General features: G+C 46.1%; 1 protein-coding gene and 2 non-coding genes across 3 annotated transcripts; all 3 read left to right on the top strand.

Moving 5' to 3' along the window:
• Positions 1-6,643: 6,643 nt before the first annotated feature.
• On the top strand, positions 6,644-11,244 carry LOC125552729 (probable 3-ketoacyl-CoA synthase 20). The gene is made up of 2 exons (XM_048716404.1): positions 6,644-7,649; positions 10,262-11,244. The coding sequence occupies exons 1-2, from the start codon at positions 6,939-6,941 to the stop codon at positions 11,078-11,080; spliced, it is 1,530 nt and encodes a 509-aa protein (XP_048572361.1). The 5' UTR covers positions 6,644-6,938; the 3' UTR covers positions 11,081-11,244.
• A 150-nt stretch (positions 11,245-11,394) lies between these two features.
• Positions 11,395-11,480, top strand: TRNAY-GUA. The gene is given in 2 exon segments: positions 11,395-11,431; positions 11,445-11,480. It is a non-coding gene; the product is annotated as a tRNA-Tyr (tRNA).
• Positions 11,481-14,160: 2,680 nt separating this feature from the next.
• On the top strand, positions 14,161-14,245 carry TRNAY-GUA. The gene is given in 2 exon segments: positions 14,161-14,197; positions 14,210-14,245. It is a non-coding gene; the product is annotated as a tRNA-Tyr (tRNA).
• The last annotated feature ends 1,966 nt before the right edge of the window (positions 14,246-16,211 follow it).

Below are 16,211 nucleotides of genomic sequence, written 5' to 3'. Positions count from 1 at the left end.
CAAGGTCGACATTGGAGCATCTAATAGGGGCCACCAAACTCTTGTTAATATTCGTAACTAGGCCGGTGACGTTTCCAAAGCTTTGAAGTATGGTGGCAAGCATATCCACATCCTCCTTGATAGGCGCCAAGAATATGGCAACGTCGTCCACGTATAGGGAGGTGCGAAGGCGGGCACCACGGCCACGTAATCTGTGTAGGTCTCCATTCTCTGTTGCCACGTCCAAGATTTTCTGAAGGGGGTCAATAGCAAGGACAAACAGAAGGGGAGACACTGGGTCCCCCTGCCGGAGGCCCTGCCCATGCTGGATAGGATTGCCAGGAACACCGTTGAGAAGAACCCTCGATATAGACGTCCGAAGAAGGGCCTTGATCCACTCACGAAACCTCAAAGGAAAACCACTCCTCTGTAACAGGTCGAGAAGATATTCCCATCTAACTGAATCAAAAGCCTTCTTGATGTCCAACTTGAGTAGGAGTGATGGCGTGTTTGTTCGTTGGAGTCGGCGAGCATAGTTGCGAACATACATGAAGTTGTCGTGGATGCACCTAGATTTGATGAAGGCACTCTGAGCACGGGATACGAGGATATTCATAAAAGGGGTGAGCCTCATCGCCATCACCTTGGCCACAATCTTGGCGACGGCATGGATCAAACTGATAGGCCTAAAGTCCGTGATCGCCTCAGCCCCCTCCTTCTTTGGCAAGAGAACCACATTTGCGGACTTGAGCCAGTGAAAGTTGTCCGCATGCAAACTCGAGAAGGCGGAGATGACCTTCATAAAATCGTCCTTTATAATTGGCCAGCAGCTCTTGAAGAATGCCCCAGTAAAGCCGTCAGGCCCGGGAGCCTTGTCGCTAGGCATAGCCTTGATGGCTGCAATCACCTCCTCGGCCGTCATCTCATACCCAAGACTGGAAAGATCACAATCTGTAAAGTGGAGGAGTTGCCAATTGAAGTCTGTGGTTCTGCGTGGCCCTTTGCTCAAAGCGGTGGTGAAGTGCTGGTACATAATATTCTCCTTATCCTCATGCTTCGTAACCCAACCAGCCCCGTTGCACTTTGTAAAATGTTATGAGATTAATTAATAAAGTGGCCACATGCATCACCCAGATGCAAAGGCCGAGGGTCTTCCTTCTTTTCTAAAAACAATCATGGTCGTACCATGAGGAGATCTGTATGTATGTTCGTGTATGTTTCGCATTTTAGCACTCATAAGGACAATAAAGTAAGCCACCAAAAAGAACTCTACGAGGACGGAACACCTTTATTCTTGTTCTATAGAATAGAGCTCATGGACGATAACATGAGGAAAATTGAAAAGTTTTATGGAGAACGAATTTTAAGATAAAGAGTGAAGCAGCTGGGTCATGCTGAATCCCGTCGTCGTTGAGGCCCGTCCGTCGGCTAGCCGGTCTCTGGAACCCCATTTTGTTGGAGCTGGATGGGTCCGTGGGAGCCAACCTGGCCCCTTGCTCGTCTTGTCCAGGCCGGATTCTCTTTGGTAAATGTTTGGGAACAGTGCGTCGGCGAGTGTTCGGCCGGTCGCCACGCTCGCGTCGCTACAGTCCTGGTCCACCACCCACAAAGCTACGCTCACGTCGCTACAGCCCTGGCCCACCATCCACAAAGCCAAGTTTATCTCCACCGCTTCCATCTTATCCCCTCGCATATTCTAGAGACCATATGAGGCGTCTCCTCCTTCAATCCTCTTGCTCAATATCTCTCATCTCCCTTCTTGTGCTCTCTCTTCAGGAATCCACACCCAATCCTCATGAAATCGAGTTCGTTTTTGTTGCCTTATCTGTTCCCCGTGACATTTTCCACCATATATCCATGAGAGGGGGTGAGCTGTTTGCATTTTTTGCTTTTCTCTCTCATATCCTAGGCAGTACACCATGGATCGACGAGGTTGAGCACAAGCACATGCTGCACACACACGCTCCCCTCCTTGGAGCTGCGAGCAAAGGGCCCGACGACTGGGCTGCAAGTTCGCGCACCCGCTACGTCACCATGGTGCGCGACGACGGCGACTGGTTCCTGCTCACGCAGCGATGCTGAAACCGGCCTACAGGGAGTTGCAAGCGGCACATGTTGATGCTGGAACCAGTGTCCCTTGATGCTGGAACCGGACGCGCCCTGGGCAGGCAACACATTTTTTTGCTAGAACCAGCCTTTATTTTTGCTGGAACCGTCTTTTTTTTGCTACTATGGGCACTGGACTCTTTTTTCAGTGAGATTGTTTTGCTGGAACTAGCATTTATTTTTTGCTGGAACCAGCTAATTCATTTGCTACAATTGGCTTATCGGTTTTTGTTGCTGAGATTTTTGCTGGAACCATCATTAAGTTCTGTTGGAACCGGCAAATCTATTTGCTTCAACCGAGTACCGGAGGTTTTTGTTGCTTTCGATATTTGCTGGAAATAGCATCAAGTTTTGCTGGAACCAGCTTATCTTTTTGCTTCAACTGTGTATTGGAGGTTTTTGTTGCTTTTTAGATTTGTTTTTGCTGGACATGGCAGTGGCGGTGCAAGTCAATGACGGCGGCCGGAGAAGGAGACGGCCGAGATGTTGCAACCATGGTGACCACATGCTTGAACCCGTCTGTGTTCAAGCTACAACCATGTCGAGCGGAGGCAGCTGAGACGAGCGCAATGGCACGAACGCCAGCAAGCACGGGTGGGTGGACGCGGTGGCACGGGTGACCGGCAAGCACGAGATGCCGAGGACAAGTGCGGCAGCCGGCGAGCGCGCCTAAACTAGGTCGCTACCTTTTTTCCAGCGTGATTGACTTTTTGGAGACAAGGAAAAGTTGTATCGTACGGTTGAAAAGTCTGTATCGTACGCTCGGCAGCCGACCGGTCTAAAATTGGGCCGGTGCGCCGGCGCCTATCACTGCCCATTCTCTTTGATGATGCCGGCGCAACTTCCTCCGTGGTCGTCCTGGTAGGTGCTAAGAGTGTGCTAGGGCGGTGCTTTGATTTTTTTTTTATGTTCTACATAGGTGTGAGGCACCCCATCATCAAGCCTGTAGACGTAGCAACACTTATCGCGTAGAAGGCGGCTTCAGATCCTCCTTTTCTAAAATAAAATAAAATTGAGGCCTGCAAATTAAAGTTAGCAGCTGGCTCTTACCCAAACAAAAAGAAAAGGCCAAATTGTTAACTCTGAAACAGTGTGTACGCAAGGACGGCCATGCCCTAGCTAAGCCGAGAGGAAGCCAAACGCATCGGGGGCATTCAAGCCCTCCGTCTGCATTACATGTCCCAAAAGGAAAGCAAGTAGCAGTAACGACCATTGTTATCACCTCGTCGGCCATCGGCCTGAGAGGAGGGACCGTGTGCGGTCCCGGTTTGGATCGCCGGTTTTGCTGACCCCGGCCTGCTGCATTATCAATGGTGCATGATCTGGAGCGCGCACGACCGGCTCTCCTTCACCACATACGGTTTTGCTGGGGCATCTACTAGCTCACATGTGCCTATCTTGGCGCCTAGAGAATTGAACGTGCGTGCATGCATGCGGAGATACAGGTATCCCATGTGAAACTAGTGGCTGTGGTTGTCTTGTTTCTGGTCATGTGTATTCGTTCAAGCCACGGTCGAGTAGGAAACAGCCAACAGTTATTGTGTAGTACTATTGCTAGGTCTCGTACAAAGTTTCAAGTGCATCGCACCCACTCCGGCACACCCTTTTCCAAGCACGATCTAGTAAATAGAAAACTACTCCCTCCGTTCCGAAATATAAGTCGTTGGGAAGTGAACTCCCCAACGACTTATATTTCGGAACAAAGATGATATATGTTAATTCTTGTAGATACGACAAGAAGCAACACCCAAACATTGTGCAATACCTTTTCAAAAAAAAAAAGATTTGTGCAATGTCTCTAACTGTCCCCGGACAACCCGGCGCAAGATACTGAGTGCAAGAAGCATGAGGCTTGGCTCATGTGATGGGTTCACTTGGCAGCCGGTGAGTGGATCGTTAGCATGCTCATGTTCATGTGTTCCTTGTTTGCCGTAGCTTTGATCACAAAGAAAGTGGGAACGTGCGTTGGTTTTCTCCTTTTGATTGAAATTATGGATTTAGAGATTAATTTCTGAACTGATAAACTGAACTAAGTATTTTGAGGATTTCACATGAACATTTATGCATCATATCCTTAAAGGTTTTTAAGGATGTGTGCGGGCTTCCAACGAATCCCACATACTGTATGAGAACATCAAAAGTCAATCTCACATTAATGTCAAACCAAAATTATACTAGGTTGACTTTCAGTATTTAAGTACATCAAAAGTCAACCTCATGTTAATGTCAAACCAAAATTACAGTTGGTTGACTTTCAATACGTGCGGTGTTCATGGTATTTTAGGAGAATAGCATTTTGTATCTAGGTGTGGTGTAGGGTGTCTCCAATGGCGTTCTATATGTAAGTATATATTGTTTCTCTCCTTAATATATGAGGCGTGCAATTCTCTTTCGTGTTCTTGGAAAAAAAGAAGTCTTCTAGTACACTTGTATATGGGGTTTTACGTGATCTCCCTGTAGAAGTGCATGCTCTAGCCAATGCAACCAAAAGACCGATCTGATGGAAGAGACTAGGCAGCACATTATACGTCAACACTCCCCCTCACGTGTGGCTCCCTCAGGCCTAAACGTGGACCGAAAGTGGGCTGCAATTTAATTGCGCCAGCCGGGTCTTGAACTCAAGACCTCTTGGCTCCGATACCATGTAGAAGTGCATGCTCTAGCCAATGCAACCAAAAGACCGATCTGATGGAAGAGACTAGGCAGCACATTATACGTCAACACTCCCGCTGGCAGCCCTAGAGGTTTTATTGAACATTTATGCATCAGCTTTTAATTTTCAGATGATGCTTGGTGGTTCCACTTGTGTGGTGTGCAAGCCAAGTTTATGGCACCGACAAAATATACTCGGTGTTGGAAGGATATTGTGGTGTTAATTGAAGATAGTACCGCAAAACACCAATAACTCGACATGTTTGCAAAAAATAGAAGTGACATCAACAAACACTTAAAAATATATACTGGTGAAAGCCAAACCTGGATGATTTGAACATATAAAAGTATATTAAAAGTGGACATTGGTGATTCAAGCTAAGAAGAAATAACCACTAAGGACGACATGATCTCTCGCAACCAAAATACCTTCTTGCCGTCATGTCAAAGTGAACTAATCAACGACTCTTAAGATACTCTCCTCGCTTTCCCTTCTTATTGGTGCATGCAAAGAGTGAACATATGTAGCCTAAGGTTATTTAGAACGGAGGAGAATGCAGGGAGGGTTTGTGTTGTTTAGATTCGACTAAACTTCAGTTTTTACCTCATAATTGTGATATTTCTTATCCCCACTAACTAAAATCTCAACATATTTACCTCTTTGTTATCACATTCCAACAACAATTACCCATCTAATTGTTCTCCAACCGCAAAAGCTAAATCGTTAGGATGACATGGCAACTAACTAGACAAACATACTCGTTAGGAACTTGCCAAGTTACATCAAATTATGTAAATTTCATCAAAAACAACCCAATTATATGAAATTGCATCAACTTTGTCATACACATGTTGCTAGCTGCACCGCACTGCTTATGTACTATATCAGTTACACCTACATTGAATATCGGTCTAAATTGTTTGCCTAGTCACCTGAACCACCAACGTAAATGGGTTTGCATTGTGAGTTCGGGAAAAATAGTGAAATAGAGTACTAACAACCATCACAAGGTCACATCCGACTATCGAGTACAATGTGGCAAGATTTACTAAAAGGGGGCAAACCCTACCCCCAATATCACAACTAGAGGGTTTTACTCTTTTTGGTTAAAATTGCGTAAACAAGTAATTGCAGGAAAGAGATAGATGCATATGTTCCAACCTAAACTTAATGTTGTTACTTTCTCTGAAGTTGTGTGTGTGTGTGTGTGTGTGTGTGTGTGTGTGTGTGCACGCGCGCATCAGCAGTTCTATGTTGTGTTTTCAGGAGGGCACATGTACGATGATGCACCTAAAGGTTGCCCAACATTTTGAACGAGAAGTAACCAATTTAGGGCAACAAATACACTTGACTATGTTGTCATAGGACAAGACATCTACAACCATTGATCCATATACCAATCCCAGAAAATGAACACAAAAGCAAGTGGCAGAATTTCCGCAGCTACCAGCAGTTAGTAGTGCTAGATTGGCCATACACTCCCACATGCCGAGCACATGCATGCAACATATATCTGCCGAACACTGCAACATGGCGAGCACTGTTGAAGTATGAAACCGCCCGGTCTGCCTCATGCGTCAAGAAACGATCAAAACCCACAGCTAGCCCGGCCATTAACTCACTCCTCGATCGCCCATCAATAGTACTATGACCCGGCCAACACGGCTAGCTGCACGTACGCATGCACAACACAGATGCACATGGAAGCGCCGATCTACAATTGTTTTTGCACGTTAGAGAGCTACGTAGCTCTCATTTTGTTAATGCCGTCCGATCCATCATCCATAGATGGCACGGCCGAGGCGTCGCATGCGTGTGGGTTGGCGCCTCTCTTGCTCGATCGGTTGAGTGTGTGTGCTACTGTGGTGCATGCACTAGCTGCACCGGTATCGTGCCCATGGGGGCCGGCCGGCGCGCGCATTAACCCGCTACCTCCTCAACCAGCCTGCCGCCATTAATCTCCCCCTCCCTCCATCCGCTTCCCCGCTCCATTGATCTCCCCGTATAAATCCCCGCGCCCCGCGCCGCGAACTCCCACACACCAGAGCTAGCTAGCCAGCGCCCACCTCGCAGAGCCGTGGCAGCCTCGGCAAAGCCTGTAGCTTCCATAGCTGGCTAGCGAGCTCACACGAATCGGCGGTCTGTCCGCAGAACCGTGGTGGCTCAGGGTTCCATTCACGAGGTACGTCCTTGTGGAGCCATGGACAGGGATCTGTTCCGGACGGTGAAGCAGGGGACGCGGAACCAGGCCAGGCTCCTGTACCACCGGCTGGTGTGCCGCCTGCCGCACCTCCTCGCCGTCACGCTGCTCCTCGTCGTGGCCCCGCCGCTGGTGTCCACGCTGTCGCTCGCCGCGCTCTGGGGCGAGGCGCGCGCCAACGCGGCCGTGCTGGTGGCCGCGTGCGCGGGCTGCGCCGCCGCGGCGTACGCCTACGCCACGTCGCGGCCGCGGCCCGTGTACCTGGTGGACCTGGCCGGGTACAAGCCCGGGCCGGCGCACGAGGCGACGCGCGCGCAGGCCATCCGCCAGTTCGGGCTGGCCGGCGGGTTCGACGACGAGAGCATGTCGTTCCAGAAGCGGATGATGGAGCGGTCGGGGCTCGGGGAGGCCACGCACTTCCCGGCGTCGCTGATGAGCATCCCCGTGGACATGTGCCTCCAGACGGCGAGGGACGAGTCGGAGGCCGTCGTGTTCGGCGTCGTGGACGAGCTGCTGGCCAAGACCGGCGTGCGCGCGGAGGACGTCGGCGTCGTCATCGCCAACTCCAGCCTCTACAGCCCCACGCCGTCCTTCGTGTCGCTCATCGTGAACCGGTACCGCCTCCGCCACGACGTCGTCAGCCACAACCTCAGCGGCATGGGCTGCAGCGCCGGCATCATCGCCATCGACCTCGCCAAGCACCTCCTTCAGGTATCCATACATCTCCAGCTACATCCACATGTCAGTCACCTTGTTAACTTAATGCAAAGCATGCACCACCCTGCCCAAGCACGCACGGAAGACATGGGCATGCATCGTGCGGCCCATGCATGCACAGCATGGCCTAGTACTGTAGCGTGCATGTGGATGGGCAAGGGAATATCTGAGACATGCACTAATTGGTTAAGCTAGAATTAGACGTCGCATCACGGAGGTCGTTAACATCAACATACTATGACAGGACTAGCATGATAGTAGAGTACAAAACCATGTCAATCTGAATTTTCAAGTAGGTGTATAGGAATATGAATAAAATGGCAGGTCCAGCTGGTTCTTCCAACATTAAAGTATCCTCCATTTCCACTCAACGTATTTATATAAGCTTGTTTTAACATTAATTTTGTCTTTAATCTTTATATTTATATGATAAATTAATCCGTCCTTATACTTCATCATATATGCTGTTTTTATGTTGTCGAGTGTGGGTTTGTTGAGTAGCTAATCGCTCATTCCGAACAGTATCATATATATGCGCAGTTTTATATACTCCCTCCGTTTGGAATTACTTGTCTCGGATATGGATATATCTAGAACTAAAATATGTCTAGATACGTCCATTTCCGCGACAAGTAATTCCGAATGGAGGGAGTACTATTGTACGGTAAAAATATTTGAGGTTTAACGCCATCGATGTATAAGACACATGAAATCCATACACGTGACCTGGTTTGTCATGAGGCTTTCTTTTTTGCTTGAAACAACATTTTTTTAATATGTTAAAAGGTGTCTAGATGATGGGTGCTTTTGAAGCTTCGGTGTGTAAATAGTACGAATTAAATAGCAAAGCACCCTTAAAAATACGCAACATTTTGAGAGAGGCATAAAAAAGCACATTAACCATGATTACCTTTAGCATGCATGATTAATTATGAAATTTACAACGAGAGTTAGCGTGCATGTAAGTTGCGCGAATCCTTTTTACACTGATCTTGGTGTACTGGCAATGGGTATAGCTTAACTCTAGGCTTATCTTTTGCACGTATATACGTAGTGAAGTTATGAGCCAACACACATGAGGCCATTTTTTAACTTCCGTCCTTTCTAGTGATGTACAAAATGTTCACATCAAATGTTTTAAATGTTCCATTCTCAAGCCTAAAAAGATCATGAGTAATTTATTTCTAACATATGGTTCAAGATGACTAAAGATGCATTGGTATGCATACTTTCTCATAATAAACAATGAGGGAATGGTTTTTCTTGATTGTGGCAAAGGGGAAATACGATCATCGAACTCTGTTTTTTCACTAAAGATGCATTGGTATGCATACTTTCTCATAATAAAATAGTCTTCTTTTGCATCCTCGTTGTATAACAACCACTTGGCAGCACAGGAAGATTTGTTAGAAAATAAGATAATTTTATTCATGAAGGGCCTACCATGATGTCTGGCAATCGAGCCCCCCTAACAGTCATAATGGAGATTACCCATGCTAATCGAACAACCGTGATCAAGTCCTAGATCAGAAACGGAGCCATAAATCTCCCGGCGTTCAGTTCTGAACAGTTCAGATTGACTGGCGATGGGTCATCCTTACGTAAAGGATGGCCCCGTAAACATAGGATGGTCCCATAAAATTACGGTGGATCCAGGACAAACCCATTTAAAATGTTACTCTGGAGATCGGCACATCTCAAGGTGCAATAGCTAACTTATGCTTCATTTCATGTCAAAAAAAAATCCTTCATTTACCATTGTAGAAGTATATTGCGTTTTAACCTAGTTTATTATAGTCTCCTACAGATAAAATAGGCTTGAAATTAGAAGGAAAAAAACATCGGTTGGCTAAACAATAACATAATGTGAATTTCCAACCGATCGGAATTTAGTATCAGATCCGAACACATAACGTGACGTTGGATCACGATCGAGCGGTTGTGCAAGCGTTGCCTCGCGCACGGCTCTGAGCCAGTCTGACCGCGTAAATAACCTTGACTAATCATCCCAGCTTTGATTGTCTGCAACGGAGGACGGTCAGCCACCCACACATACATATCGGCCCCCCGTGACCGTTGGGGGTCGATTACTGCCATCATAATGTGTGCGCGCCAGTCTCTGCCGGGTGGGTACTGGAGTACTGTTCACTGCCCCCCTGCTCCTCTGCTGGCCATGGTTGCATCGTGTTCTCCGTTCCAGAGGAGTTTTGGACCATGCACTGGCGAGCGCAGCATGGCATCTGCGACGACGGAAGCGGTAAAAGAGGCCGGGATCGATCGGTACTAGAATAGGGCGGACGCGCGGAGAGAACGAAGTCCCAGCAGGGGAAGAAGAATCCGCACGTACCCGTAGTAGTAGTAGCTATCCGCTATCGCCATAACTCGGAATCATCAAGGCCCGCCGAAATGGTCCTCCTCCTTCGGATCATGATCAGGGAGCGAATCTGGGAGTATCCCACGCCATGAAATCCATCTGCGCCAGCACTGGTGCACATGCACCTATGATCTTCTATGTTGCTCCTCCACCATTAGTGGCAGTAATAGCTGTAGCGATTGGGTTGGTTGGTTAATGAATGGACGTGGCAGTAATGGATGCGACGCTGCAGGTGCACCCGGACACGTACGCGCTGGTGGTGAGCACGGAGAACATCACCCTCAACGCCTACCTCGGCAACAACCGCCCCATGCTGGTCACCAACACGCTCTTCCGCGTCGGCGGCGCGGCGGTGCTGCTCTCCAACCGCCGCCAGGAGCGGGCGCGCGCCAAGTACCAGCTCATCCACACCGTGCGCACGCACCGGGGCGCCAGCGACCGGAGCTACGGCTGCGTGACGCAGGAGGAGGACGACGCGGGCCACGTCGGGGTGTCGCTCTCCAAGGAGCTCATGTCCGTGGCCGGCGAGGCGCTGCGCATCAACATCACCACGCTGGGCCCGCTGGTGCTCCCGCTCTCCGAGCAGCTCCGCTTCCTCGCCACCGTCGTGCTCAAGCGCGTCTTCCGCGCCGACGTCAAGCCGCACATCCCGGACTTCACGCTCGCGCTCGACCACTTCTGCATCCACGCCGGCGGGCGCGGCGTGCTGGACGAGCTGGAGCGCAGCCTCAAGCTCAGCGCCTGGCACATGGAGCCGTCCCGGATGACGCTCTACCGCTTCGGCAACACCTCCAGCAGCTCGCTCTGGTACGAGCTCGCCTACTGCGAGGCCAAGGGCAGGATCAAGAAGGGCGACCGGGTGTGGCAGATCGCCTTCGGCTCCGGCTTCAAGTGCAACAGCGCCGTCTGGAAGGCGCTCAGGGCGGTCGACGCCGTCGCCGTCGGGGACGCCGGCAGCCCCTGGGCGCAGGACGTCGACGTGCTGCCGGTGCACGTGCCCAAGGTGGTGCCCATCGACGACGACCAGGCGTCCTACAAGACGGCCGCCTAGTTTCTTTCTCATCCTCGAAGAATCGAAGCGTGCGTGCGTGCACCTGTGATCGTCTCTAGCTCGTGTCGCTGCTGGCCGGGACTACTATATACTGAAGGGCAATTCTTCTTATACTACCGTGTAAATCAATATGAACCGATGAATGAACTCGAGAATTAATATTCCTTGACATGCGTCGCTGAATCATACTGTGGTTAGTAGGCATGCATTGTGGTAAAAACAATCCGGCATTCTGCTGCACATGAACTGAAAACGCACAGAAGTACCTAGGTAGTTACGCTAATATACTTTGGCAAACTAAACAAATCAACAATCCGACCTTAGCTCAGTTGGTAGAGCGGAGGACTGTAGTCTTTGCAGATAAATCCTTAGGTCACTGGTTCGAATCCGGTAGGTCGGAACTTTATCTTTTCGTCTATATTTTGAAAAACAATAAGCAATTTTTAATTTTTGCTCCTGAGATGAATCAGTGCCAAAAATCCACATTTTATACGAACATTGAGAAAGGAAAAGGAGATATTGCAACCTAAGTCAACTGAGGCAACACATGCAATCTCTAAACAATGTTTTTCTTTGGAATGTTTGAAGCTCCGTTTCACTATGAATTTTATAGGACAGTTGTTGGCTTGAAATTTTAGCTCCGTTTCACTGTTAAAAGAGAAGTCTCTTTCTGCTTCTGTGATGAGTTCAGCAGTATGTGATGCTCCTGTAGTGGCTAGATGCTGGGTGTGAGAGGGTTTGCATCTTCCCTAGTTAAGGTTCTTTTCATTCTTTCCGCAAAAAAAAGGTTCTTTTCATTCTTTCCGCAAAAAAAAGGTTCTTTTCATTCTAGTATGGCTGTTTTTGTTTCCTCTTGTAAGCATACTCTATTTTGCCTGGAGGCTCCTTTGATCTAAAGAAACGTTCATATACCCCATTGCATCAGTTCTTATGCTGAAGGGCAATTCTTCTTATACCACCCTGTAAATCAACATGAACCAATGAATGAACTGAAGAATTGTTATTCCTTGTCAGGCGTCGCTGAATCATACATATGGTTGGTTTGATCCTTAGGCCTGCATGGTGAAAACAGAGGATTGCCATGCGACGCTGAATCAATGATGTGTTGTCTCGCTTGCTCAGTTGCTCTGGAGGAGGGTCACAGGCTGGTCTGAGGGATGGTGGATGGCACCAGTAGCTGTTGTTTTGGTGCCATGGCAGTGGTTCTCTAAGTCTCTCGTATACACTTCGTTCTCAATGAAAATGAAGAGCAACGACAGCAGAAATTGCTTGTTCTTGAGAAAAACAGAACACTTGAAGAACTCCTTGATAAATGTTTTAAAATTTAGAAAAAGAACAACCCGACCTTAGCTCAGTTTGTAGAGCGGAGGACTGTAGTCGTTGCAGATAAATCCTTAGGTCACTGGTTCGAATCCGGTAATAAGAAAATATCTATAATATCTATAATATCTCTATATCTATGAAAATCAATAAGCAGTAGCACATTTTTTGCTCTTTTGAGATGAATCAGTGCCAGAAATCCACATTTTGTACGAAAGTTGAGAAAGGAAAGGAAATTTTGCAACCTAAGTCAATTGAGGCAACACACATGCAATCCATTTATAGATGAAATGAACCTCCAAACACTGTTTTTCTTTGAAAAGTTTGAAACTCCGTTTCACTACGTTTGCTGGGCTGCATCTGCGGTTGTGGGGTTTAATCCTTTGAGAGTAGTCCCCATGTGGTCAGGTTTGTAGCAGTTTTTGCCTGGTTTTCCGTTTATTAACAATAAGCAGTACATTTTTTGCTCTTTTGAGACGAATCAGTGCCAGAAATCCACATTTTCGACGAACATTGAGAAAGGAAAGGAAATTTTGCAACCTAAGTCAACTGAGGCAACACATATGCAATCCATTTATAGATGAACTGAACCTCCAAACACTGTTTTTCTTTGAAAAGTTTGAAATTCCGGTAGGTCGGAATCCGGTAGGTCGGAATTTCTATTTCTTTTTGCTTTTCGTCTATAATATCTCTATATCTATGAAAAACAATAAGCAGTAGCACATTTTTTGCTCTTTTGAGATGAATCAGTGCCAGAAACCCACATTTTGTAAGAAAGTTGAGAAAGGAAAGGAAATTTTGCAACCTAAGTCAACTGAGGCAACACACATGCAATCCATTTATAGATGAAATGAACCTCCAAACACTGTTTTTCTTTGAAAAGTTTGAAACTCCGTTTCACTACGTTTGCTGGGCTGCATCTGCGGTTGTGGGGTTTAATCCTTTGAGAGTAGTCCCCATGTGGTCAGGTTTGTAGCAGTTTTTGCCTGGTTTTCCGTTTATTAACAATAAGCAGTACATTTTTTGCTCTTTTGAGACGAATCAGTGCCAGAAATCCACATTTTCGACGAACATTGAGAAAGGAAAGGAAATTTTGCAACCTAAGTCAACTGAGGCAACACATATGCAATCCATTTATAGATGAACTGAACCTCCAAACACTGTTTTTCTTTGAAAAGTTTGAAATTCCGTTTCACTACGTTTGCTGGGCTGCATCTGCGGTTGCGGGGTTTCATCCTTTGGGAGTAGTCCGCGTGTGGTCAGGTTTGTAGCGGCTTTTGCTCGGTTTTCCGTTTATTAACTAGGCAAGTTCTATCCTTCTTAATTAATCAATGAGGCACAACTTTTGCCTCCGTTCAGAAAAAATAATTTCCATTCAATATCCCCATTGCACTAGTTGTTCTTATACTATCATGTAAATCAATATGAACCAGTGAATGAACTGAAGAATTAATATTCCTTGCCATGCGTCGCCGAATCATATGGTTGGTTTGATGTGGTTGTCTCGCTTGCTCTGGAGGTTCACAGGCGGGTCTAAGGAGGTGGATGGCACCAGTAGCTGTTGTTTTGGTGCCATATGTTCTTTCTGCAAGGCTCTTGTATATACTTATACTTCTCTTAATGAAAATGAAGAGCAACGACAGCAGAAATTGCTTGTTCTTGAGAAAACAGAACATACTGCTGTACGTCAACTGAAAACGAGTTGAAGAAATAGGTGATAATAGTGATAAGGAGCATAAAATTGTACCAAAAACATCAAGCCGACCTTAGCTCAGTTGGTAGAGCGGAGGACTGTAGTCTTGCAGATGAATCCTTAGGTCACTGGTTCGAATCCGGTAGGTCGGATTTTTGAAGTTGATTTTTTTGTACAAATATATTTTTATAAAAAAAAGGGAAAACTTTGTTTTTGCCACTCTAGCTTTTGCCAATTTTTCTTATGCCATTCTTGAATTTGACATCTCACTTTTGCCACTCTTAACTTTTGACAATACATCACAAATGCCATTTCATGGCAAAAACGATAATTTTTCATTTCACTTTTGCCATTGTTAGCTTTTGACAACGTATCACAATTGCCACTATGAAAATTTTGCTTTTGTCACAGAATGGCATAAGTGATACATTGTCAAAAGCTAAGAGTGGCAAAAGTGATATGTCAAATTCTAGAGTGGCATAAGCAAAATTGGCAAAAGCTAGAGTGGCAAAAACAAAGTTTTCCCAAAAAAATAAGCAGTTTGTAATTTTTGCTAAATCTTACAGACAATCATTTTGCAGTTGAATTCTCTTTTGAGATGGAATCAGTGCTAGAAATCTATGTACACATTTTATACGAACATTGAGAAAGGGAAGGAGATTCTATAAAGAATTAAAGATTGGTGCCACCTCACTAATAAGTCAACTCAACGACTGAATTTTTGCTAAATCTTACAGACAATCATTTTGCAGTTGAATTCTCTTTTGAGATGGAATCAGTGCTAGAAATCTATGTACACATTTTATACGAACATTGAGAAAGGGAAGGAGATTTTATAAAGAATTAAAGATTGGTGCCACCTCAACTCAACGACTGAATCTCCAAACGCTGTTTCCTCTGAAAATCTTGTCCTCTGAAAATCTTGTTTCACTGAATTTTACAGAGCAGCTGTTGCCTTAAAATTTCCATTCATATCCCCGATTCCCCATTGCGCCAGAAAGCATGATCAAATGCATCGCAAAAATAAGTAACAAAATTGACGCTATCCAGTACATTATATCCAATTGTTAAAAGGATGACACTGACTTTAGCTGTAAACGTAATGAATGACACTTGAGAAAGATACCTTATTAAGGAATGACACTTTCTTAACTGAAAACGTAATGAAGCGTACCCATTAGGGAATGCTTGTGTTTATTTTTCGAGTAAATTTGCTAGGATACCACATTGGGATGAAAGCTAAGTTCTGTTAAATTTACTCTCTCGAAATGAATCAGTATCATCCACATTATTATCCGGGCATGGGAAAAAGGATGTACAAATCAGATTGGTATCGGCTCACTAAATTAACTCACGCTTCACATATGAAACCCATTCTAGATGAACAGAAGGTTGAAACTATGTTTTTCTTTGAAAATGTAGTAACTCTATTTCAATTCATATTCAGACAACATTCATTGGCTTAAATCTTCCATTTCTGCATGACTGTATTTGCACCAGAAAGCATGATGATAATACATCGCAATACCCAACAGTAAACGTGACGCTGGTTCAGAAAAGGGAAATTTTTCCATCTGGCTAACTTCATATTAAGTTAATGAATAATATTTCATCAGTTCTTCACTGAACATCTCAACTGGACACACACGTCCAGGTCACCGGTGCCGCGGTGGTGGTGCCCTCAGAACAGTCAGGACCTCCGGAAATTTGGCTACAAACAAGTACTCCCTCCGTCCCAAAATATAAGAGCGTTTTTGACACTACTGTAGTGTTAAAAATGCTCTTATATTTTGGGACGGAGGGAGTATTATTTTGCAAGGAGATCCTGGAACAGTGGCCGCCCTCAACTGCAAAGTGCGAGCCGAAACGAGTCTTCACAACAGGATCAATGACAACTGCACGGTGAGATCCTGAAGTCTTCGTGAAATCACCGCCACCATGGTATCGCAGCCCGGAATTAAGCAGCACCTGAAATGGCCCAGAAAGCTCCCATTTCTCTTCAATGTTCAATCACTATCATAAGGTTAATAGATGCCATTTGGGCAAATCTATCGATTAAAAGCTCCAGGTATGCCCAAAGGATAAAGGAGAAAGCAAACACGACAAAAATCATGTAGA

The sequence above is a fragment of the Triticum urartu genome, chromosome 4 (genome assembly GCF_003073215.2).
Source record: "Triticum urartu cultivar G1812 chromosome 4, Tu2.1, whole genome shotgun sequence".
In the NCBI taxonomy this organism is placed as follows: Eukaryota; Viridiplantae; Streptophyta; class Magnoliopsida; order Poales; family Poaceae; genus Triticum; species Triticum urartu.
This window is presented reverse-complemented; position numbering and strand designations above follow the sequence as displayed.

Coding starts and splice junctions, on each gene's coding strand:
- LOC125552729 (XM_048716404.1), top strand. CDS start 6,939: ATGGACAGGGATCTGTTCCGGACGGTGAAGCAGGGGACGCGGAACCAG. Junction 7,650..10,261: donor TCGCCAAGCACCTCCTTCAG/GTATCCATACAT, acceptor GCGACGCTGCAG/GTGCACCCGGACACGTACGC.